Source organism: Molothrus aeneus, chromosome 15, assembly GCF_037042795.1.
Source record: "Molothrus aeneus isolate 106 chromosome 15, BPBGC_Maene_1.0, whole genome shotgun sequence".
NCBI lineage: Eukaryota > Metazoa > Chordata > Aves > Passeriformes > Icteridae > Molothrus > Molothrus aeneus.
Genome location: NC_089660.1, coordinates 1,628,650 through 1,653,865, shown reverse-complemented (window position 1 = coordinate 1,653,865; position 25,216 = coordinate 1,628,650). Strand labels below are relative to the sequence as shown.

Below are 25,216 nucleotides of genomic sequence, written 5' to 3'. Positions count from 1 at the left end.
TATGGAATGTACTGAAATAGATGTTTATTATTGGGATATACTAAAGCAGCTGGGAATTTGAACACAAGAAAGTGGAGAAAAAAGTTCTAGGGGAGGATGGCAGGGAAGGCTTGGAGGCAGAAATCTTGGAGAGGGGGAAGAGCAGGGCTCTGTCAGGGCCTCCCAAGATTTATCAGGGCATAAAGGAAATCTCAACAGATAAATGAGCTCCAGAATATAGAAATGAAGATGGGATTGGGAAGGAAAAGCAGCAGCAGCAGGCTGGAGGCTGAAGGTAACCTAAATCCTGCCACACATTGAAAAAGTGCTTCACCCCATTTTTGTGGTGCTCAGGGCAGAGATCCAGAGCTGGACCTTCCTAAATAAGATCAAACCCAAAGATGGATTGTGCTCAGCTGTGTTTCATCCCAGGGAACAATCAGACTTAAAAGTCCAGCCTGGCCAGCTCTTCAATGGGTGACTCATCACTTCTTCAGTGAATTTCAAGATGAAGGATTCATGGAGAAAATAGAAATTTGGGTCATTTGCTGGGGAAGAAGATGGAAAAAGAAAATGAGTGAGTAGAGACCACATCATCCAAGCCAAGGCACAAAATGAGCTGTAAGTAGGAACAATTACACAGTGCCTGAAAGATAGAGTCTGTTACTGAGAGAAGGGGAAGGGAAGGGGGAACTCTCAGTGTTGCACCTGAAATGCATGAGTTGTGGAGGAATGGCAGTGAAAAAAAAAGAATTGATATAAATAGATAAAAAGATTGAGCAGCTGCCTCCCTACCATGTGCTCTCATTTTCTCCTGCTGCCAGAGAACACGGATTTGTTCCTCATTTATTTACTCCTAATTACTGAGATCCAGACTTCCCCTGATGAGATAAATGCAGCTCAGGATGCTGGTTTCCCCCTTCTCTTCCCTCAGGGTGTCTCCCCAGCATCTGCATCCAAACCCTGGGGAACTCCACCTTTCCATCCCCAGCCCCCTCTCCAAGGTGCCTGTCTGGCTGCAATCGGTCCAGCTGCACAGGGCATGGCACATCCAGCAAAATCTGGACTGGGTCAGTGGGAAAGGGATGGAAAAGAAGGGGGCAGAACAGGGGGAGTGTGTGCTCAGAGGGCTGGTGGAGGTTGTTGGCACAGCTGACAAGGGCAGAGCAGTTCCAGCTGGTATTTATGAGGCTGCTCTTTCCTTTCAGGGTGATGAACAATCCTTTTTTCCTGGCTGCTGCTGCTGCAATTGCTCACCTTTACCTACCAAATAATACAACCCTGCTCCTTTCCCAGTTGTGTTTCTGCACAGCAAAGCCCCTTGTTACGTGTGCCAAAATGTGAATTGTGCAGATTGGACACATCCACAGTTCTGCTGTCTCCCTGAAATAACCTGTGTCACCACAGCTTTGCTCTCTGCCTTGCAGAGCCTCTGTGGAGGAAAAACTACCAGGAAAGGAAAGTCATTCTGGAACGAGCTTTGCTTCTTGGTTTTTGGCACAAAAGCTTGTCCAGAATAGCTGAGAACCTGAGCAGAGGAGCCCAGTGGGACCTGAGCTCGCTGGGTTCAGAGAGGGGCAGAGCAGGGAGGTTTCTTTCCATCGCTGCCCTTGTTTAGCAAACACTTCCCCAGATCCAAGCAATCCTCTTATCTGGCAGGAGCACTTCTCTAAGCCCCCTCAATCATTCCTGGTGTCCAGAACAAGTTGTCAGCCAAAATACTCTCTGAGAATGGTGTTTGTTTTCCAAACACAGCTCTGCTTGGCGGCTGCAGCGCCTGCACAGAGATAAAAGAGACATGGCTTGGCTCAGGAGCTCAAATCCCAAGGGAGGTGGCACCTGGGCCACTTTTCCTCTGCCCAGAGGTGCTGCCAGGTGGAGACAGCTCTGTGCCCAGGGGAGAAGCTCCAGGTGCTGAGGAAACACCCAGTTTGCAGCCAGAGGTAAGATTTGGTGATGTGTGCAGGGCAGGGAATGGGATTTCTCCTCATCCCAGTTCGGTTCCAAACCACAGCCACTCTGGGTCTCCCCTCTGGAGTGTTTTTCTCTCTGTCTGTGGTTCAGTTGTCACAAAAAAGCTGTTTTGGTGCAGCTGAATTTTGACTGAAAAAACCTGGAGTGGCTCTGGAAGGTGTTTCTGTAAATTAAGCAGCCTGAAAAAGCAGGGTGGTTTCATTGTGCAGATGGGAGCCCCTGATTGATGCAAGCCACTAATGCAATTTGAAACTATGTAATGTTGAAGGAAAAAATAATTGGCAAATTATCTCCCTTACCCTCATCTTGATTCCTAAAGTGTCCCTTGGAATATCTTAACATTTCCAAAAGAAGGGTTTGCCTAAGTAGCAGTGTCTTGACAGCAGAAGGAGTTTTAGTTTGAGTGAAATTCAGTGAAATTTCACTGAAATTGAGTGAAATTCCTGTTTCTAAACAAGAGGGATGGGGAAGGAGCATGGGGGGCTCTGTAGCTGTGCCCCTGATTTGGGGGTTGTGATTAATCAGCTCCAGAAGTGACAATGAATGAATCAGCCTTGGAAAAACGCTTTTGTTGGATTTGTCTGAGATAATTTCCCTTTATTTATTTATTTATCTATTTATTTACATTTTCTTTTTCATTTCTTTATATATCAATAATTAGTTTATATATATTTATAATTCAAAGTTATTTAGTTGTTTATTTCTATTTTAGCAATTGGTTTATATTTTATTGTTAGTTCGCGTGTCCGTTTCTTTGTATTTCAGTAATTAGTTTATTTATATTTTATTGGTCGTTTATTTATATATTAGTAATTAGTTTATTTATTTATATTTTATTTATTTATTTATTTATTTATTTATTTATTTGTCTGCCCGTGCCACGAGCCCTGGAGCTAAGCAAAGCCCCCATGCTCGTGCCTGCAGCCCCTCACCTGTTGCAGGCATCTTTGATGAAAAATCCTTTCTTAGGATTTTTCCTTGTGAGAAGCTGCAGTTTCAGCAACCAAGAGTAAAAAATGGTTATCAGCTGCTGTGGAATGCAACAGGTAGACCCATGATTGGTCTCCTGTGGATGTTTGGATTTCCTGACCACTCATGGCAGAGCTGGCTCTTGCTCTCTGTCTGAGACACAGATCTTTGTTATTCATTATTTCTATCCTTACCTTAGCTAGCTTCTGAAGAAACCTTTTCCTTTCTATTTATTTTTAGTATAGTCTTAATGTAACATATATCATAAAATAATAAATCAAGCCTTCTGATCATAGAGTCAACATTCTCGTCTCTTCTTCATCCTGAAAACCCTTTGACCACGGTCACAGTCGCTCCTGCCTGCTCTCCCTCCTCAGCTCCCTTGTGCCCATGGAGGACACGTCCAGCCAGGAGCCAGCACCCAGCAAAGCCCCCCTGGGCTCCCTCGGGCCACCCGAGGCTCCTGCCACCTTCATCATCCTGGAGGAGCAGGAGCCCCCAGGCTGCAGCCGCCGGGAGCTGATCCTGGAGAAGGCCAGGGCCGCCTGCAGGTGCAGCCCCGGGGCGCTGGGCCGCGCCCTGCGCCGGCTGCTGCCCGTGCTGGAGTGGCTGCCCCGCTACGAGCCCCGCTCCCAGCTGCTCGGGGACGTGGTCTCGGGGCTCCTGGTGGGCGTGGTGGCCATCCCTCAGTCCATCTCCTACTCCCTGCTGGCCAACCAGGACCCCGTCTACGGCATCTACACCAACTTCTTCTGCAACATCATCTACGCGGCCACGGCCACGTCGCGCCACGCCAGCGTGGGCTCCTTCGGGGTGCTGTGCCTCATGGTGGGGCAGTCGGTGACGTGCCGCCTGCAGCTGGCAGGCTATGGGGACAGCAGCGCCGCCCTCGGGGACAACTCCAGCTCCCCCAGGAACGGGACAGAGCCCTGTGACAGGAGCTGCTACGCCATCACCGTGGCCCTTTCCCTGAGCTTCCTCGTGGGCCTTTACCAGGTACAAACGTTCACTCTGGTGCTGTTTCCTCCTAGGAATGTGTCTGAGTTTGAGATCTCTAAGTGTTGGGTCAGATTTAAGAGTCCTGAGAAATGTTTCTAGACCCCAACACTTGAATATTTGTGAATGCAGTGATTTTAAAAGTGCAAACACAGCTGAATTGGAGCTGTTTTCCTCCATGGGATAACCAGGTCCTTGGATGTGTCTGAAACATCCTCAGCAAGAGAATCTTGGATCTGTGAACCACCTTCCCAGCACCCCAGTCCTGCAGCTGGGCAGCTCAGAGCAGGTTTGGGGCAGACCCTCAAGGACCCTGCCATGCTCCCTGGCAGTGTCCCCATTGCCTAGGCTGAGCTGTCACAGCAATTCCAGGCTTTTCCACTGGGACAGCTGAAATTCAGGGCATCCCAAGTGAGTGCTACCCAGAGCTGCTCTGATGGGGTTGCTTGTGAGGAGGCAGCAGCAGGGACCTCATAGGATTTTCTGTGTGGCACCCCCAGCCACAGGCAAGTGTTAAAGGTAGGTCTCTCTAGTATTCCATAGCCCAGATTAACTCCTGAAGACAAATTCCTCCCATGGAATGCTCAGCACATCCCCAGACAGAGTAGCCAGAGCTGCTAAAGTGGCAGCAAAGTGACATAAGTTGCCAGCCAGCCCTTCCAGCCCTTCTCACCCGTGCTGCAGCTGTGGCTGCTTTGCTTTTCAGATCCTGCTGGGGGTTTTACAGATGGGCTTCGTGGCTGTCTACCTGTCAGAGCCTCTGCTGGGTGGCTTCGTGACAGGCTCCAGCCTCACCATCATCACCTCCCAGATGAAATATCTGCTGGGCCTGAAGATCCCCCGGCACGAGGGCGTGGGCTCCTTCATCCTCACCTGGGTGGACCTCTTCAGGCACATCCACAACACCAACATCTGCGACCTGCTGACCAGCCTGGTGGCCTTGGCCATCATAGTGCCTGTCAAGGAGCTCAATGAGCGCTACAAGGAGAGGCTGAAGGCCCCGTTCCCCATCGAGCTGCTGGTGGTCATCGCAGCCACCCTCATCTCCCACTACTTCGACTTCGAGCAGCGCTACAAGGCCGCCGTGTGTGGGGACATCCCCACGGGCTTCAGGAAGCCCACTGTCCCAGACATCAGCCTGTTTCCCAGCCTGGCACTGGATGCTCTGCCCATTGCTGTCATTGGCTTTGCCATGACCGTGTCCCTGGCAGAAATCTTTGGCAAAAAGCACGGCTACGCCGTCAGCGCCAACCAGGAGATGATCGCCATCGGCATGTGCAACCTCATCCCCTCCTTCTTCTACTGCTTCGCCAGCTCTGCTGCCCTCACCAAGACCCTGCTGAAGGAGTCCACGGGCAGCCAGACCCAGGTGTCCGGGCTGGTCACCTCCCTGGTGCTGCTGCTGGTGCTGCTGTGGATCTCCCCGCTCTTCTACTCGCTGCAGACCTCCATCCTCGGCGTGGTCACCATTGTCAACCTGCGGGGCGGCCTCAGGAGGTTCCGGGACACCCCCAGGATGTGGCAGCTCAGCAAGCTGGACACGGCGGTGTGGTGGACGACCATGCTGTGCTCCACGCTGGTCACCACGGAGATCGGGCTCCTGGTGGGCGTTTGCTTCGCCCTGCTCTGCATCATCTTCCGCACGCAGCGGCCGCGCGCCACGCTGCTGGGCAAGGTCGGCGACAGGGAGGTCTACGAGGACCAGGCTGCCTACAAACAGCTCAGCAGCATCTCCAACATCAAAATCTTCCGCTTCGAGTGCTCCCTCTACTACGCCAACAAGGATTACTTCAAGGCTGTGCTGTACCAGAAAACCGGGCTCAACCCCGTGCTGCTGGCGGCCAGCCTGGGAAACCCGGCACGGCCAGAGCCAGGCAGCACCAGGGGCTGCTGTGCCTGCTTGAGACAGGGCAGGAGCAGGGCTGAGAGCCCTCCAGGAGATGCCTGTCCCCCCTCCACAGACATGCACACCCTGATCCTGGACTGTGGGGCCATGCAGTTCATAGACACCGTGGGCCTCTCTGCGCTCAAGGAGACGCACCACGACTACAACGAGGTCGGAGTCCAGGTGCTCCTGGCCAACTGCAACCCCTCCATCCGCCAGCGCCTGCGGGAGGGAGGCTGGGCCGGCCGGGCAGGCGGCGCTGGGGGCCAGCTGGCCTTCCACAGCATCCACGATGCCGTGCAGTTCGCTGAGCGCTGGCACCGCGGGGACAGCAGGGACAAGCAGGCTGCTCTCCCGGAGCCCGAGGAACAGGACTTCCAGGTGTCCCTGTAGCCCTGGGTGCGAGGAGAGGTTTCTAACGGGGGAGCAGGTTCGGTGTTTGTGCTGTCAGAGCGAGCAGGAGGGGCTGGGATGCTCTGCCAGTGGGGCAGCAGGGTGGGAAGGGTTTGGGGAGGGCCGAGCTCGGGATGGAGCCGGGAATTCGGGAAAGGTTTGGGGAGGGCCGAGCTCGGGATGGAGCCGGGAATTCGGGAAGGGTTTGGGGAGGGCCGAGCTGGGGATGGAGCCGGGAATTCGGGAAGGGTTTGGGGAGGGCCGAGCTGGGGATGGAGCCGGGAATTCGGGAAGGGTTTGGGGAGGGCCGAGCTGGGGATGGAGCCGGGAATTCGGGAAGGGTTTGGGGAGGGCCGAGCTCGGGCTGGAGCCGGGAATTCGGGAAAGGTTTGGGGAGGGCCGAGCTGGGGATGGAGCCGGGAATTCGGGAAGGGTTTGGGGAGGGCCGAGCTCGGGCTGGAGCCGGGAATTCGGGAAGGGTTTGGGGAGGGCCGAGCTCGGGATGGAGCCGGGAATTCGGGAAGGGTTTGGGGACGGCCGAGCTCGGGATGGAGCCGGGAATTCGGGAAGGGTTTGGGGAGGGCCGAGCTCGGGATGCGGGGCCAGAGCTGCGCCTGCGCCGCGTGGCCGCTGGAGGGCGCGAGTGAGCCGCGAGCGGGGCCGGGGCCGGCCGGGAATTCGGGAGGGGACCCCAAAATCTCATCCACACATCCCAGCCCATCCCTGCTGTGACAGGGACCCCAAAATCTCATCCCCACATCCCAGCCCATCCCTGCTGTGACAGGGACCCCAAAATCTCATCCCCACATCCCAGCCCATCCCTGCTGTGACAGGGACCCCAAAATCTCATCCCCACATCCCAGCCCATCCCTGCTGTGACAGGGACCCCAAAATCTCATCCCCATATCCCAGCCCATCCCTGCTGTGACAGGGACCCCGAAATCTCATCCCCACATCCCAGCCCATCCCTGCTGTGACAGGGACCCCGAAATCTCATCCCCACATCCCAGCCCATCCCTGCTGTGACAGGGACCCCGAAATCTCATCCCCACATCCCAGCCCATCCCTGCTGTGACAGGGACCCCAAAAACTCATCCCCACATCCCAGCCCATCCCTGCTGTGACAGGGACCCCAAAAACTCATCCCCACATCCCATTCCCACCCCCAAAAGAAATCCTGCTGGAGGAAATTGTGGTTTGGAAGCCCAGGGACGGGAGACTGCTGGAAATAAAGTGTGTGGAAAAGAAATCCTGTGGCTGTGCTCAGGAAAATGCCTTTTTGTGCTTAAAATTTGATTTAAAATGGATTTAAAAATTGTTTTCAATGGTGTACCTGGCTGCTTGCAGTCCTGGCAAGGCTGTGCCAGGGGGGCTGAAGTGACCAAAGGTCTCCTTGCAGGGAGGGATGGATGTTTGTGCTCCAGGTGTGGGTGGGATGCAGCTCCCAGGAGCTCTTTCCAAGGGTCCTCTCAGGCCATCCCAGTGTGGGGAAACTCCCCGGGGAGTTACCTCAGCCCCAGAACAGAGAAATGGGGCACTTCATGGGGGGAGTAAAACCAGCAAGGCAGTAAAAACCTCCTGTTACCTGACCCCAGTCTTGGTTCAGGGCTACCTAGGACACCCCCCTTCCCCTTTTGAGCAGCACTGCCATCATCTCCTTCACAAGTCTGTTTATGGAGAAATTGAACTGTTTTAATTAGGCTTCAGAGGTGTTTATGGTCTCAGTGGGGTCATAAAGGCCCAGCAGGAAATAAAGGCAGTGCTGGCAATGCCCTGGCACAGCCTGGTGCAATCCAGAGCCGGGATCCTGCAATGGGGCACTGATCACAGCTGGGACAGTGCCCCAGAGACACCCAGCACTTCTCAGGGCTGATGGCCTCTGCCCTGTCCTCTCCAGCCCTGGGGCCTTGCTGGCAGCCCCTGCCCTGCCTGCTTGCCCAGCTCTCCCACCCTTCCAGCCCGGGCACCCCTGTGCCCACGCTGCCCAGGCACTCAGGAATTGCTGGGTTTATATTTTCACTCTCTGTGAGAGGCCCAGGGCTGGAGCTGTGACCCAGGAGGGACAGGTGACACAGCCCAAGGTTGGTTTGCAGGCAGAGCTGTGGAAGGTCAGTCCTTGGGTCATCCTCCATCCCTTGGCTGGGTGCAGGTGAGGGCAGGAAGGGGCAGTTCCTGGTGCTGTGGGGTGTTGGGGAAGATGAAACAGGAAAGCCTTATCAATATGATTGCCTGGCAAAAGATGTTGAGAATATGGAAACTATGAGTGAGATTGAAATGAAAGCAAGCTTTGAGATCCCTCAGTTACTGAACAACTGGAAAACAATGGCATGGCCAGCTGAAGGTGATCCCCTTTTGATGGAACAACACCCTCTGCCTGCAGACAGGCCCAAGGGGCAGAGCAGACCCTACAGCTTGGCAGAAGGGGCCCAAAGAGGAGTTTTTAGGGTTTAAAATGTAACCCAGTGTGGTAATGTAGTGATTCTTATAGGCTGTATGGAAATGCTGTAGGATTTGTATCTTGGACTAGATTGGTCAGTGAGAATGAGAATATTCAACACAGAAGATGATTTATAGTATTGTAATGGGAACCTCGCTCTCAGCTCTCAGCTCTTGTCTCTCAGCTCTTGCCTTTTACTCTCTTACCCCTTTTACTCTCTCACCATCTCATCCTCTCTGCCCTCTCCTCTCTCAGCCCTGCTCCAGCTGTGGCTGGCAGCTCCCAGCAGGGCCCTGCACCCAGTCCCTTTGCAATGAACCCCAAGTTCCAGCCCTGGCTGCAGAGATCTCTGCTCTCCATCCATCCCCACCATCCCACCCCCATCAATCCCACAGTGGGGGCTCCAGCTGAGGACACCAGCCCAAATCCCCCCTGTCCCATGGGCCTGGCCCCAGGACCTGTCCCTGTGTCCCAGGGGCTGCACCCCTGCTGGAGCTCCCCAGGGGCTGAGGAAAGGCCCGGCAGCTGAAAGCAAATGTCCAAATGTTCCCCCTGGCAAGCAGCTCCCTGCTCCTTGTGCTGCTGCCCCTGCCTGCCCGGGCTCTATAATGCTCCAGCAGGGGCACCAGGAGAGGCTTTGCTGCTGAGCCTTTGTCAGCCACAGTGGGAGCTCACTGTGCTACTGGTAATTATGGCTCAGCAGCAGCTGGACAGGTTTAAATCCTTCTGATGCTTTGAAATGCTCCCTCTGGGGAGCTTTGAGGAGTAAAGGTTGTGGCTGGTGCTGATTGCTTCCCCTCTGGAGACACTGATTGCTGCATCAGGGGCTGCTCTCCTCTCTCCCAGTGCCTCTTCCTGGGAAAAAACAGCCCCTGGGATGGCAAGAAGTTGCTTCTGCAGCTCTCAAAGTGCTCTGAAGCAATGGCAGTGCTGCCAGCATGTGCTGATCTGCCCATGTGCGCCACCCCAGCAGAGAAAACTGAGCTGGAGAGCAGGGAGCTGCAGGCGGCGATGGCTCTGGATTTCCTGGGGTAAGAGCCAGGGCTGGGGACATTAATGCATCCCTGGAGAGGCCCTGGTGACACAGGAGCCAGCAGAGAGGGGCCTGGGAGAGCTGAGGGACAGAAAAAGGGGAAGGACAGGATGAGAGGATCTGAGGAGGAAAGTGGCTCTGGGTAGAATTCTTGCAGTGGCTGAGGTGCCTGGGATCCCCCCAGGGGCTGGGGAATCCTCCTGTAATTGCTGCTCTGCCTCTGCCCCCTGCCCCTTTTCCACCCTGGCTGCAGAGGAGCTGCAGGGAGCCCTTCTGTCCCACTTTGTGTCACTTCTCTGCCCCTCAGCCAGGGAGAGGAGGCAGATCCAGCCCCCCTGCTCCCTTTAGTGACAAACCCCGCAGTCCCCTGTCCCTGCAATGAAAGCCTCTGGCATTCCCAGCCTCCAGGAGAGCCAGAAAAGGCTCAAAGGAGGGCAGGGAGAAAGAAGAGATAAACGGCAAGGCAGGAAAGGAACTAAAAGCCCTGAATCAGGAGAGGTGAGTGAGAGCACCAGCATTGAACTGGACTCCAGTTCCAGCTGCACTGGAGCAGCTCTGGTCACCTGCTGCCCTTGCATTTATTGAAATCCTGCAGTTTGGTTTCGTGTTCCACGGCTTTGGGGTTTTCAGGTTGGTGCCTGAACTCCTGGGAGCCACAACAGTTCATGGAGATGGCTGTTGCACCTTGAAAATAAAAAGGGTGCATAACCCACAGAGTTATGAAAAGGAGCTACAGAAAAGGTGCTTTTTTTTAAGTTTAAAGGCTGAAAAAAAGAGCACAACAGGAAGAAAATGTCTCTTCTTGTTTTCTTTCTTTGGTGGCTGGGGAGTGTTTCAGCAGGTACAATTGTGGTTTCTATAGAAAGATGAAATGTCTTGTGGAATCCCTGCCAAGCCTGCAGCAGCTGAGGCTCCCAGGCAGGCAGTGCAGAGCAGATCCCAGAGTTCACCAGGGCAGAGCAGAAACAAAAGTGCTGAACGCTGACATCTCAAAGCTGGTTCTATTTCAGACCATCCTCACCAAGGAATCTGTGTTTTCTACCTCACATTAATTTATTCTTTTTAAAGAAAAGGGCATTTGACCGGATTTTTGAGCTTCCAGCCAGTGCTTGGCCTTCTCTTCCAGACATTTCTGTGGATGTGACAGCGGGCAGGGGGTGTCCCTGCCACCCCTGCCATGCTGGGGACAGGATGGCACAGGGATGGGCAGCTCTGCTTGATCCCAAATGAGGGAAAAGGAGGAAATGAGGGCACCCCAAAGGCAGGGCGTGCTGGGGTTTGTTCCTGGAGCTTTATGGCAGCATCAGCCTCACCACATGGCTGAGACAATTGGAAGGTGGCAAAACTCATGTCCTGCCAGCAGCAGCCAAAGATTTCCTTGTTCCAGAGCATTTTAAAAACTTTCCAGCCAATAGCACATTGCTGAACTCACAGATAATTGTTTAGGCAACCACTAAAAGCACACCTACACCTGCTGCACACAAAGCTTCTCTGCTTTCTATTAACAATGCACAACACTTCATTATTAACCTCAAAACCTTCCACTACCTTGCTTGGCTTATTTTTCTTAAGGTCTATCTTAGCAAAGCCTAAAACTCCAACTATTGCTCCACGTCCTTGCTTGCTGTACCACTGTGACTTTCCCACTGTCACACCTTGCAGCTGCAGCTGGCTCCAGTTCCTCTGCTCTGTTTCTGAGGCCTGCTTCCCCAGCCTTCTGAAAGTCTTCTTGCCTTGGCCATTTCCCAGCAGGGCAGGTGAGGGCTCTTGGAGTGTCACACTGCTGTCCCTGCCCTGGGGCTGTGGCTGGACCACAACCAACCAATTCTTTCTATTTTTTTTTTATATTTTCTATTTTTTATATATATATTTTAAAATATTTTCTCTTTTTTATCACCCCAGAAGCTGCATTTGTGCAGATAACTGTGTGTGGCCCCAGGGAGCAGGGCCAGCAGCTGCTGCTGGTGAAAGGTGATTTATTCCTGCTGAGCCCTCCCCACCCTGTGCCCAGCCCATCCTCGCTGCCCTTTCAGCTCAAAGCCCCTGCTGTGCCTGGCAGCTGCAGAATGGCTTTGCTCTCAAGGCTTTGCCAGGGATTTTGCTCAAACCAGGGTGGAAACTGCAGGAAGGAGATGTGAGAATGGCTGAAGGTCAAATGTGGCACGAGAGGTGAGTTAAATTTGGGTGGGGAACTCCTGGTGTGCGTTTCCTGGAAGGGCAAATACCGAATTTTCTTCTGCATTTATCGGACCCAGGGCTGGCTGTGCAAATCCCAGCTGTGCCTTGGAGTGCCAGCCAGAGAGGGGAAAAGCCCTGTGTCCATCTTAGCAAAGCCTGGCCTAAACCTGTGGGTAGCACAGCTCTGGGATGGGCAGCTCTGCTCAGCTCCTGTGCTGCAGATCCCCAAACAGCAGCCTGGAAACACGAGAGGAACGTGAGGAAAAACCATCCTGGGAAGTGGAGCCCTGGCAGGAGCTGAGCTCAGGACTCACTGCCCCGGGCACAGGTTGGTTTTACCTCTGGGGCTTGGCAGGGAGGGTTTGCAAAGCCCCTGCAGGCTCCTCTCGTCTCTTTGAACAGCTCTGAATAAAGAATTCTCCTTCTTTTTCCTTTTGTTTTTTTGATAGGGAATTAATAATCAGAAATGATGTTGCCTCACCAAGCAGGTAAAGGATTTGGGAAATTGGTTTTGCATCTCACAGAAGCCCCAGACAGCCCAGGGAGCTCAGAGGACAAGGGACAGCAGCAGGGGAGGAGCAGAGGGTCCCCAAGGCCAGGGGTGGGCAGGGGGAAATCTCTCTGCAGGTTTATTTTGGTTTGCGCTCAATCCGAGCGGAATTGGCTCCGTGCTGCCATGGAAACAGCAGCAGGGGCCCAACAGGGTTTGCAGCCATCTCCAGGGAGCCATCCTTGGGAAAATCACCCCAAAGCATCCCTGTGGGGCTGGGGGCCGAGGGAGCCACGCTCAGACAGGGCAGGACCTTTGTCACACCAGTGAGGGGACACAGAAACAGCACACACAGAGCTGGGGGGTCCTGCCTGGAGCAGAGCTGATGTTAAAAATCCCAGTGTGAACCCAAGGGGTGTGAAACCAGCAGGGAAGACACTTCAGGGGGAGTCTGCAAGGGTTAACCTGACAGCAAATATCTCATTCAGCCCAGCAAAGAGCAGGAAAATTACTCGGGTTTAATCTACTTTGTGTCCAGAAATATTCCATTAAAGAGGGGGGAAATAAATTCGGGGGGGGCTCGTGGGCATCCTGAGAGCAGAAAAAGAGGTAAAATTAATCCTATCAATAATCCATGATGAATGATTCACTCAGCTCTCTTATTCACAGCCCCATCAGTTATCTGCATTCACAGGGAATTACACTCACATGGAATTACACACAGCCTCATCTGCATGGAAATGAGCAGCCCAGGAGGGCTCCGCATCCCAGGACTCCTCCCTGTGCTTGCCAGGGAAGAGAAGGAGCTCTGTGGGGCAGAAGGACAGACACCCACCCACCCCTCAGCCCCTGGGGATGGCAGGAGGTGGATTTCTGCTTCCCTTTTCTTTTTCCTCCAAAACTTCCTCGCTGGAGCAGAGAACCAAGTGCAAATTGCTCATTAGAAATAGGATTTTAGGAAAAACCAGTTAAGATGATGGGAAGTTCTGTCACACTTGTGTGGCCTCCAGAGAGACTGAGATGGGCCCGGACTCAGAGAGCTCTCCCAGGGGGAGTCTCATCCTCACATTTCTGAGGGGTTGTTCAGTGGTTTCCAGCCCACAGATTGTAAATGTGGAATTTGCCTCCAGCTCTGACTCTCCAGGTGATGCTGACATGGTTGCCCCTTGCTTTGGTTCCACCTTTGGTCCTGAGATAACAAATTTGTCCAAGGGTCACTCTGAGAGGGTCTTTCAAAATAATTCTGTGCCCCTCCAGTGCCAGCTGAGCCAACGATGTCTGTGCTATGAACAGTGGCAGTTACACTGGTAAAAATGGCCCAAATGTTCTGCTTTAAAGCCAACATTTAACTATTTAACATTTAGCTGCCTTAAGCTGGGATTTAGGTTTGTGTCTGCAGGTAGAGCTGTAAATAACCTGTGGGGAGTGGCTCAGAGTGCTCTGCAGACAGGGAGAGCTCCTACCACAGGTGGCAGAGTTGGATTATTTGTTCTTTTCCAATATAATAAATTTAAAAACCTGTCAGTTTGGGAGCCACCAGGGTGACCTTCTTCTCCCTGACCCTTTCAGTTTTGAGCTGGTGCCCACCTGGGCTTGGCTGGGCACTTTCAGTGGGAGCCTGGGAATGTGGAGTCCTGGCAACCCCCAGAGCTCGGGTGTGAGCGATGTGAGCAGAGGAGGTGCTGACAACAGAGAGACAAAATCCTGTGTAAGGACAAGCACCGACCCAGCTGATGCTGTAAATCAGCTGCAGAGCAGAATTTTCCTCCTGCCTCTCCTCTGATGTCCCTCAGAAAATCCAAACCCTGGGAAATCCCAGGAATTCAGCTGCTGCATCCCGACTTTCCAGCCCAGCTCTGGGTACCGATTGCTGCTGCATCCCAGGGTTAGTGGGGGATCTCAGAGGGAGGGGGAAAGCTTGCATTTCAAAAGGAACAGAAGGAAAGTTCTTCCCCGGGGGAGTGGGAGGCTGCGTGATCCAGCCGTGGGTAAAACCCTCAGAAAATCAATGTATTCCGGCTCCCTCTGGATAAAATCCCTCCCACGTGGGCAAAGGAGAGCAGGGCTGCTCAGGGGGGGCTCACCCAGAGCTGCTCTCTCTGTTTTTATGGGTTCCTGTCCCACTCTGCTCCTGGAGGGGCAGCAGGGAGGGATCCGGGGCAGGGATGGAGCTGCACCTGCAGCAGCAGCAGCAGCAGCAGCAGCAGCGAATTCCTCTGCAGAGTGACTGTGATTCAGTCCCGATGAATCACTCAGCCACTCTCCCTCTCAACCAGATCTTGGGATTCATCATTGTTACAGCAGGAGGAAAAGGAGGAGGGGAGGAAAAACAGGAAAAAAAAAACCCAAACTCCAGTGCTTTATCTCCCTCTTTGATACTTTCCAATTTTCCTGTTTAAAAATTTAATTCCTTTTTTTTTTTAGGCATCCCATTCAGGTGGAATAAACTTTTGCCAGTCCTGGAGAGGAAGCTGCATGGAGAGGAGTGGGATGGACCTTGGCCACAGCTGGGGCCAGCGCTGGGGCCAGGATGTGCTAACAAACAAACCTGCCCAGGTTCACAACAGCCAGGGATGGAAGGGGCTTGGGCTCTGCCTTCTCCAGGCTCCAAATCCTCCCCTGAGCAGCTTTGACCCTGCCCAGAGCACTGCTGGCCCTCAGCCCACCCGGGCATTGAAAGGAGAGCACAGAAACCCACCCAGCCTCATTCTCCCCCTGCTGCAAACTCAGCACGGGCTTGGCTCGGGGCTCCACGCTCTGATTGCTCCCTTTTGTGCCGTTTTTCCCCTTTAGGAGGTGCTGCTGGAGAGCCTGGCTGGGAGCACCTTGGGAGGCAGGTGAGGAGCTGCTCTGAGCACTCAGATCTTGCCAGGAAGAGCTACAAGTGTTTGCTCCAGGAAGAATTTATAGATCAATTCAGCATTAAAGCCAGAGGCTATTCTAGTGAGTAGCTACCATTAGTGCCTACTATTAGTAAATACTAATAATGTCCAGAAAGCTCACATCAGTACCACGGAGAGGAAAATGCAGGCAAGCCAAAATTGTTTCAGGAACTCTTTAACAGCTCCACCCAGACCAGCTTCATTCACTTTGGTTTGGGTCCTCTGAGTCTGAGAAAATCCACTCTGTGACAAAGAGTTTCTTCATGGATTGGATGGGGTTTACTTTTCTAATGTTATTCTTTCTCTGTCTTTCAGTTTCTATAGTGATGGACAAACACATGCAGCCTGGGTGCTGTTTGCCTGCACTGCCTGAAAACACCACCAAATTTTGGAGAAATCCATTGAAAAATTTTTGCCAAAACCCCCCAGGTCTTAAAAGAAATTAGTCCTATCAAACAAGTTGATAATGTGTTTAATATAAATTTACTTTTTGGATGTATTTTGTCGGCAAGCAGCAGGTATTGCACTTCTGTGGGTGCTCTGGTTTCTCCTGCATCCACACACAACTGGAGATGTCCTTTGGAGGGGCAAGGACCTCAGCTGTGCTTAAAGGGCATGGAAATGCTCCAAACCAAATTACATCTGTGACCCTGAGTGTGCTCTGGATCTGCCTGTGAATGCAGTAATCTCTGAGAAATCCCAGCCCTGCACTGACTGTACAAAGGCACTGCAGCTTGAAAGCCCCAAGCCCCAAAGTGCAGCTCCAGAAGTGAAAGGTGAAGGAGCTGCTCAGGTCCCGGGTTTATGCTGGCTTTATTTCAAGGGGTATTTTAAAAGTTCAGCTGATGAGCTGCTTGTGGTGTCCTGCTCTGCCAAGACTGAGCTTTGTTAAGGGTGTCAGGGCCAGATTTCAGCTGCCAAAGCTCCAATAATGTCAGAGGAGCTGGGCTGATGCTGCAACTGAAAAAGCCCTTGCAGCGTGCTTGGAATTACCGCCAATTTTTTGTTTATTTTGAGAAATCCATTGAAAGATCTTTGCCAAAACCCCTCAGATCTTTAAAAAGCGGCTCCAATCGAGCAAGTTATAGTAACATGGGCTTGCCACGCTTCCCTTCTGCACGCAAGCAACCAAACCAAACCACCGATCCCTGAATCGCTGCGAAAGGGAGGGAGAAGCATCGGCGAGAATTCTCGGGATAAAGGGGGAGCTGCGCTGCCCACAGCGCCCGCACGGCTCCCGGGGCACCCGGGCGAGCTCGGGGTTGGTCTCTGGAGGGGACGGCCCCGGCTTTCCCCGGGCGGGGCGGGGACAGCGCCGGGCACCCCCGCGCTCCGTGCGGGGCGGGCCGGGGGAGGCGCTGCCCGCGGAGCCTCGGCGGGAGCGCAGCCCCGCAGCCGCACCTGGGCGGGCAGGACAGACCGACAGAATCCTCACCTGGGCCGGCAGGACAGACAGAATCCTCACCTGGGCCGGCAGGACAGACCGACCGCATCCCGGGCAGGACAGACCGCACCCGCACCTGGGCGGGCAGGACAGACCGACAGAATCCTCACCTGAGCGGGCAGGACAGACAGACCGCATCCCGGGCAGGACAGACAGAATCCTCACCTGGGCGGGCAGGACAGACCGACCGCATCCCGGGCAGGACAGACAGACCGCACCCGCACCTGGGCGGGCAGGACAGACAGACCGCACCCGCACCTGGGCGGGCAGGACAGACAGACCGCATCCACACGTGGGCGGGCAGGACAGACAGACCGCATCCATACCTGGGCGGGCAGGACAGACAGACCGCATCCACACGTGGGCAGCGGCCGCAGCCGCCCTGCCCCATCCCGCCAGCATGAGCGGCCGCGCCGGGGGAGCCGCGCCGGGCACTGCGGGGCTCTGCCCCGGCCACGGTGAGCAGGGGCCGGCGGAGGGAGCGGGAGGACGGGGCTCCGCTGGGCATGGGGCAAACCCGCCCCGGGGGGAAATGATCGCCGGCATCGCCCGAGGAGCGCCCCTCGGCAGGGGCGGGGGTGATGCGGGTGGGGATGCGGGTGCGGTGCCCGGTGTCCCACCTCGGGTGCGGTGCCCGGTATTCCCCCATGTGCGGTGCCCGGTGTCCCACCTCGGGTGCGGTGCCCGGTATTCCCCCATGTGCGGTGCCCGGTGTCCCACCCCGAGTGCAGTGCTGGACATGCCCCGTGTGCGGTGCTGGGTATCCCCCACCGTGTGCGGTTCTCCGTGTCCCCCGGTTTCGCGGCAGAGCCCCGGGGCTGTGGGAGGGAGCGGAGGGGAGGAAGGATGGAAGGATGGAAGGAAGGCAGGCAGGCAGGCGGGCTGGTGCGGTCGCGGTGGCACAGGTGAAGGTGGCAGCGAGCAGCACCCGGGGCTCCGCTGGCGTGAGCGGCTCCCGTGCCCAGCAGAGCGCTGGGATGGGCAGCACTGAGCCGCAGGAGGAACGGGACTGGGGCGGGCATGGAGCCCCTGGCACGGGGGAAGTCACCTGGAGGGAAGGGGAGGCTCGGAGGGCTCTGCACGAGTGGAAACTCGGCTGGAGCGAGGATGAATGGCTGTCCCTGCAGGAGCCCCGGGCACGGGCAGCTTGTGGCGCTTGGGGACAGCGTCAGTGCTGGGGGAACGGCTCGAGCATCTCAGAGGGGATTTCCAGCCCTAGCAATTGTGCAATTCTGTGGTGAGGAAGGTGTTTTCCAGGACTGGGCAGCTCCGTGCTGTGCCAGGGTCCAGAGTGCAAAGGCTCCCCAAGCTCTGTGTCTGTTCCGAGCTCGTGTCACTGAGGTTGGAGCATTTCAGTGCTGCTGAAGCTTGCTCAGAATGACTCCAGGGCGAGGGAGGCTCGCGGGAGTCCTGCCCAAGGCCGGGTGCTTTGATTCAGGTGCTGGGAGTGCAGCCAGCGTGTGGCTCCCACTCGGGGACAGACAGAGCAGGGTCACCCCCTCCAGCCCCGGGGCATCTCCCCTTGCTCCAAAACAAACTTCACCCTCGGGAACTTGATAGAAAGGTGAGTAATTAAAACATTACCCAGCTGCAAGTTTGTGCTGCTTGAGGGCAGTGAGGAAGGAGCCAAGTCCTGGTGTGCCAGCTTCAGAGCCCGGAGAGTGCTTTGAGATGTGTGATGTCATCATGACTTCATTTCTCCTTAAACCCAAAATACTTTCCTTTGAGAGGGAATAATATTGCCCAGTGTTCCTTGAAGGAGGATGACTTTTCTCTGTCCCCTGTTACTGCAGTTGGCTGGTTTTGCTTGGCAAAGGCAGGGTGGAGTTTTTAGGAGTTTATTTGGATTTTGTCAGTGTAGCAGAGGGTGGTGGATGGCCTGGCTGAGGTCACTCTCCAGGGAAGGCACCCAGGGATGTGCAGTGCCACTCCGTGGGGGAAGAGCCCCAGGTGAGCCCAGGAGCCAGGGATGGGAGCATTCCCAGCAGGAATGGGGACTCTGTGATGGGCAGGGAGCAGCAGCACCTTCCTCTCCTCTGAGATCTTCCCTCTGTCTCTTCCATTGCAGCCTGACCTTGGCTCTGTCAGTGCTGTCCAATAACGCCGTTAAAAAACAAACATGAGTCAGGTTGAGTTTGCTTAAACAACTCCTTCCACACCAAGGTGTGTTTGTCTTATTTCCTCAAGCTGGCTCTGACCTGACAGACAGAAATAGTTGAGTTTGCCCAGGACTTTGTAAGCACTGATTTAAAAGTAAGAGTGCTCTGACTGAGCCTGTTGGCTCCTTCTAGGAAGTCTCCAAATTGTACATTCAGCTCCCCTGTGCCAACTGTGCTCCTGCAAGTGCCAGCAGTGCTTCTGCCTCTCCCCTCCTCATCCCCATCCTCTGGAGCCAGCTGGCAAGCCTCGATTTTTCCACCTTTTCCAGGTATTCCAGGAAGTCTGAGGCAGAACAAAGAGCAAGGGACAGGTGCCAGCCAGAACAGGCTGAGCCTTTGGGGCTGGAAATACCTGGAACCCGTGGAAGGAGTTCCCAGGTGAATTCAGGGGAGTGAATGCAGCTGGATGTGGGATGGAGGATGCAGGAGCCCGTGTTGGGAGTGGGGCTGAGGAGGAGCTGGGATTGCCCAGCTCTCCTTTGAGGATGTCTGTCCTGCTCTCCACCCTCCTCTGCTCCTGCAGACAAGGAGGAGGACAAGGCCCCGGTGTCCTCTGTGGGGACTGGCTGTGCTGGCTGCAGGAGCAGTGGCAGGGGTGGAAGGAGAGCCAGGAGGGTGTGAGGAGGCAGCAGCTTGCCCTGCGCACCCCACAGTCACACTGCACACCCTGGAGACGCTCCCTGTGCGTGTTGGTGTTTGAGATCAGAGCTGCTGTTTGGGGGAGAGGCAGGAGAGAGCATCCCCCAACACCTGCTGCAGTGCAGGATTGCCCCTGGCGGGGTTTGGTCGCAGAGGCAAAATGGGAATGATCGGAGCCGTTCCACTGAGGAGCCCCTCTGGCTCCAGCTGCCTGGGGATCCAAAGGACTCGGCCTGGATCAGGTGGGATCAGCAGGAATTTCCCCATGGAAAGGGGGCTCAGGCACTGGAACTGCCCAGGGAGGGTTGGATCCCCACCCCTGGAGGAGGCACTGGGGGCTGGGGACAAGGTGGGGATGGGGCACAGCCTGGACTGGATGGGCTGGGAAGGCTTTTCCAAATGATTCTGGGATTCTGTGACTGCAGTAAATGTTGGTGTAAATCCTGAGAGCCCCATGGTGACAATCTGGGGTGACAATGCCAAGTTCTGGGGGTTAAAGGAAATCTCTCATGGAACACAACTAATTAATGTCCACTCAGGGCTTCCCTGCCCATGTGCAGAGCAAGACACTGATGAGTGTCAGGTTAGAGACTGTCCCCTCTTCTGACCTTGTCATTCATTCCTTAGAGAGTCTCTGAAAAAAGCTCTCTAAAAAGACCAATACACCCAATTAAATGGTGCCAATGTTCCTTTGTAAACCTGGTGGATCCCTGAGGAAGCAGAGTGTGAAGAACTCATTGTGGTGCAGTTTATGGGAAAGGGGGGAAAGTATTTAATGGCTTTTGCATTTAACCCCTTGCAGTTCTGTTTTCTGTGTCTGTGTTCTTTTCCCTGGTGCACTCTTTGTGGGACTACCTTTATTAAATTATTATTAACATCAGGGAGATGTTACCTTTGCCTCAGCTGGGGCAGAGGGTGGCAGAGGGATGAGCCATGTGCTTCTTCCCTCAGCTAACACCAACCCAACCCCAGGATTTGCAAAGCAGCTGCCTTTAATCTGCTCTCGTTGTGTAATTCCATTAGAATTATTTTTATTAGAGCCCATAATGTGATTCAGAGCCCCCTCAGCCCTGGGGAGTGGCTGCAGTGTGGGGCTGCAGGGGGAGACACGGCCAGCAGCGCCTGGGGGAAAGCAAATTACTCTGCAGGAACACAAATGGAGCTTGGGCAATTTGATGTGATTAAGGAAACAATTAGAGAAAATGGCTGGAGGTGCAGTGGCCCCGAGGCTCAGGAGGAGATGCTGCTCTGGAGAGGGCACGGGGTCCTGTCCCCAGCCTGGCATGGGGAGGTGAGGGGGAAAAGCCACTCTCAGCCCCTCTCTGTGCGTGGTGTTGGGCGTTTCTGCCCTGCCCTGGTGCAGCCTGGAGGGTTTGGTTGTTCCCGGGTGGGTTTGCAGAGCAGTTCCCGGGTTTGGGTGATGCAGCAGGGGCTGGGGCTGTTCCTGCTCCAAGCTGAGCAGGGAGATCATTCCCCTGCTCTGGGGCTGTGTTTTCCTGAGCTGGGGCAGCAGTTCAGGGCCCTGCCTTCAGTGAATCTCATCCCAAACGGTTCTCACCCCCAAACCACCTCTGCTCTCCTCTCTTTGTGCCTGCAGTGTCTGGCTGTGCCCACACCTGCCTGAGGCTTCCTCCTTTGTGCTTGGGAGTCCTCAAAAGCTCTAAAATTCCACATTATCCCTGCCAGCACCTGAGGCGCTCTCAGAGCACCCATGGAAAGCCCACACCACCTTCCCTGAGTGCACAAGGGTTAATCTGGCCTCATGGATCCCATTTTGGGTGTATCCATGGAAATCCCACACCACCTTCCCCAGGTGCACAAGGGTTAATCTGGCCTCATGGATCCCATTTTGTGGTGTATCCATGGGAATTCCACACCACCTTCCCTGGGTGCATAAGGGTTAATCTGGCCTCATGGATCCCATTTTGTGGTGTATCCATGGAAATCCCACACCACCTTCCCCAGGTGCACAAGGGTTAATCTGGCCTCATTAACCCCCATTTTGGGTGTATCCATGGAAATCCCACTCCACCTTCCCCGGGTGCACAAGGGTTAATCTGGCCTCATTAACCCCCATTTTGTGGTGTATCCATGGAAATCCCACACCACCTTTCCCAGATGCATAAGGGTTAATCTGACCTCATTAACCCCCATTTTGGGTGTACCAGGGCTGCTGTGCCATCAGAAGGTCACAATTAAACCTTTCTCTCGAGGGATGCAGCTGCAGCTCTGCACCCAGCAAAGGAGCTCTTCCCTGCTCATCACCCAGAAGTTGTTCTGAGGGGTCCTGGCCCTTCTGGGGCTCCTCAGCTCAACCAGGGGGTGCTGGGCTGGGCCCTGGCAGGGAAATGATTGGTGAGGTGAGAGCCAGGCTGGTTCCACATGGGCCAGAACAGCTTGAGGAGGATGTTTGGGGTGATCTGGCTCTTCGTGGCTGCTTTGACATCCCTGAAGCCAAGGCTGCCCCCGTTAAAGCCCCTCTCAGAGCTCTGTCTGACAGAACTGCAGCTGATTTCAGATGAGCCAAGGCAGTGGAACGTGTTTCTTCCTCATAGGCCCTCCATGGGATTGTTACAAAAACATGTTTTCCCTACCAGGAAAAACTGCCAAGCAGAATTTTTATCATTCAGCAGAGAAGGGAAAAGGGAAATAAAATAGAAACCCAAACCCAGTCAACACTGTCCCCAGAAAAATAAGGGAAAGTTGCAGCTATGAATATAAATTAGGAATTAGAACATGTAGGTGTCTGATAAGGGAGGCTAAAGGAATCTGTGAAATAGTAATGAGCAGGGGGTTAAGGATGAAGGGAAAACATCTCCCATGAACAGTAAGAACCATCAGAATGTTGTGTTCAGGAACTGCTCTGCTGGGTTCAAATGGAAGAGTCAAAACAGGAGAGGACAGAGTTGGATTGAACCCTCCAAGAAACAAAACCTGCTGGGCTATCACCAGACTCCAGGTGGGAGAAGGCACTGGGCAGTCGGGGGCTGAAATGGGAAAGTGAGAGCAAAACAAGTCCTGTGGCAGAGGCAAACAGCAGCCAAGGGCCTGGGCTGCTGTGGAAAATGAAGGGAATGGAGTTCCCATTCCCTCTTGCTGTGGAAAATGAAGGGAATGGAGTTCCCATTCCCTCTTGGTGTGGAAAATGAAGGGAATGCAGTTCCCATTCCCTCTTGGTGTGGAAAATGAAGGGAATGCAGTTCCCATTCCCTCTTGGTGTGGAAAATGAAGGGAATGCAGTTCCCATTCCCTCTTGGTGTGGAAAATGAAGGGAATGGAGTTCCCTTCTGCTGTGGAAAATGAAGGGAATGGAGTTCCCTTCTGCTGTGGAAAATGAAGGGAATGGAGTTCCCTTCTGCTGTGGAAAATGAAGAGAAGGAAGTTCTCTTTCCCTTCTGCTGTGGAAAATGAAGCTCCCTTTCCCTCCTCCTCTTCTTTGCCTTCATCCCCTCCCTGCCCTTGGCTGTGCCTGCAGGCTGTGCTGCACAGGGACCCTCTGTGACAGGCACAGGAGATTCAGCTCTGCAGCCTCCAAAATCTCTCATTGGGAGCCAGCCTGAGCAGCCCAGCCTGCTCTGAAGCCCAGGGGCAGCAGGGAAGTGCAGAGCAAGCATCTCCTTGCTGGTCTGAGTTTAGGAGCCTCCCTGGTCAGCAGAAAATCATGGAGCTGATAAAAGCTAATTGCAAAGATGCCTTTTATGAGTGCCTCCTTTTCCATGGGCTCTGCTTGGCTGAGTTGTTTTATTGATCAGATCCCTTCTATTGCAGCTCAGGGAGGAAAACAAGCAGCCCTTCTGCATTTGTGTTTGCTTTTAATAAAATACAGCAAGCAGAACTTGCTGGGGGATGATTAAAACACAGACAGGGAATTGGGAGCTGGAGGAAGAAGGGATTTCCTTCTGCCCGTTCAGCTCAGGATTTCCCTGCTCCATGGAAGAGCCATTTACCAAGTAAATGCTAAAAGGGAGGAGAAATCTGGGTTGTTCACCTGTGGGGACAGTCTGGGGTGAGGCCAGGGCAGTGTGAGCACAAATATCTGGAAGCTGGGAAATTGTGAGCTCAGAGGAGAAAAGCTTGGAGCAGAGCTGAAGGGTTTCCAGCAGCCAGGAATTCCTGCTGCATGGAATTCTGGCCATGGGGAAGGGCTGTGAGCACACCCCACTGTTTGTCATTAGCAATAATCCCAGTGGTGGCAGCAGATTAATTCTGGATTAACGTTCCTCTCCTGCTCATTTGTGTGTGTTTGCACCCCAAGGGCTCCCTGCCCTCCCTGGCAGGGGAGCTGAGAGCTCCCCTGGCTCTGCAGTGCTTCCCAGGCAATTCCTTCCCTCTCCACATCCCTCCTTTCAGCAAACATCTCATCCCTCACTGCTCTCTGGCTGCCCAGACATTTATTGTTCCAGCTTTTGTTTATTTAAAAGCAAACACAAACAAAAAACAGAATCAGCAACGAGAGCCCAGATCAAGGATCCAAAAATAGGCAACCCAGGAGAGACTGAAAGCTCCAGCCTTGGCTCATGGGAACACTTTTAGGTGATGAGCACTTCACAAATCCCAGCTAAAAGGAGCAGCGCCAGGGAGAGCAGCCTGGAGAGAGGTGAGAGGTGGCTGTGGGGTGAGCAGGACCCACTCCCCTGGGATTCCCCTGGGATTCCCTCCCCCTCAGCCATGGAAACCTGCAGGAGGCTGCTGTGGCATCAGATGTTTATTGAAGAGGAGGGATGTGGAGAGGGAAGGAATTGCCTGGGAAGCACTGCAGAGCCAGGGGAGCTCTCAGCTCCCCTGCCAGGGAGGGCAGGGAGCCCTTGGGCTGCAAACACACACAAATGAGCAGGAGAGGAACGTTAATCCAGAATTAATCTGCTGCCACCACTGGAATTATCGCTAATAACAAACAGTGGGGTGTGCTCACAGCCCTTCCCCATGGCCAGAATTCCATGCAGCAGGAATTCCTGGCTGCTGGAGATCTGGGGACAGGTTTGCATCCCCCAGGAGCAGGAATAAACAAGGGCAGGGGGAAAAGTCACAGCAATAAAATGCAGCAAGGAAGATTTAGGAGAGAGCCTAAAAATTCCCTCCATGTGCTTCCCCCGGGAGGCTGCACAAGGAGAATGTGGAATCTCCATCTCCAAATGTCAGGGTAAAGTATAGCTGGGTCTGCTGAGGCTGCTCCTCAGGGTCCCTTCCAGGCCTCCTCCTCCATCTGATTCCCCTCTCCATGGCCTCAGAATCTCCTTTACAGCCTGGAAAGAAACACAGAGCTGAAACAACTGTAGGACAGATTTCCTTGGTGGTGAGTTGGTTTTTGAAGTGACAAATGGGAACTTCCTGTTGGAAAAACCCGACTGCAGTGTAATGAGATTTTCTGTGAAAAAGCCAAGATCACAAAGAAAAGCTGTTTGCTGGATCTGCTGCCTTGATGCTGCTCTGAGCTTTTGTTGGATCTGCAAAGTTGGTGCTGACAAAAGATTTTGGTGCTGTTTTCTCTTCGGATGTTCTTCCTCCAGACCAAAAGCCTGACTAAATATAATAAACCAAAGGTGCAGATAACAGGGCAGGAGGCTGTGCCAGCTCAGGGTTTCCTGCTTCCCTGTTCACTGCTCCTTCTTGCTGGCTGTCCTGGCTGCCTTTGAAAGGTGTGACGTGGGCAGAGGCTCTCCCTCGCCCTTCCTGAGTGCACCAGGATGAACGTGCCAGGATCTCCAGGCTTTCCAGCAGCTTCCATCCCTGGGAGGTGCAGGGACAAGGCCAGGCTTGC

At 54.0% G+C, this 25,216-nt stretch overlaps 2 protein-coding genes and 1 long non-coding RNA gene across 6 annotated transcripts in view; all 3 read left to right on the top strand.

Moving 5' to 3' along the window:
* Positions 1 to 3,312: 3,312 nt before the first annotated feature.
* Positions 3,313 to 6,196, top strand: LOC136563183 (sulfate transporter-like). Its single transcript, XM_066560422.1, has 2 exons — positions 3,313 to 3,918; positions 4,625 to 6,196. Exons 1-2 carry the CDS (start codon positions 3,313 to 3,315, stop codon positions 6,194 to 6,196), a joined length of 2,178 nt encoding a protein of 725 aa, XP_066416519.1.
* A 5,540-nt stretch (positions 6,197 to 11,736) lies between these two features.
* On the top strand, positions 11,737 to 15,683 carry LOC136563171 (uncharacterized). Its single transcript, XR_010784608.1, has 3 exons — positions 11,737 to 11,835; positions 14,759 to 15,171; positions 15,532 to 15,683. It is a non-coding gene; the product is annotated as an uncharacterized lncRNA (long non-coding RNA).
* A 948-nt stretch (positions 15,684 to 16,631) lies between these two features.
* The window catches only part of HTR4 (5-hydroxytryptamine receptor 4), a 66,378-nt gene continuing 57,793 nt past the window's right edge, over positions 16,632 to 25,216 (top strand). For all 4 annotated transcript variants that reach the window (XR_010784605.1, XR_010784604.1, XM_066560343.1 and 1 more), the window contains exon 1: positions 16,632 to 17,118. The gene's annotated coding sequence lies outside the window, so the exon portion shown is untranslated. The remainder of the gene's footprint in view (positions 17,119 to 25,216) is intronic.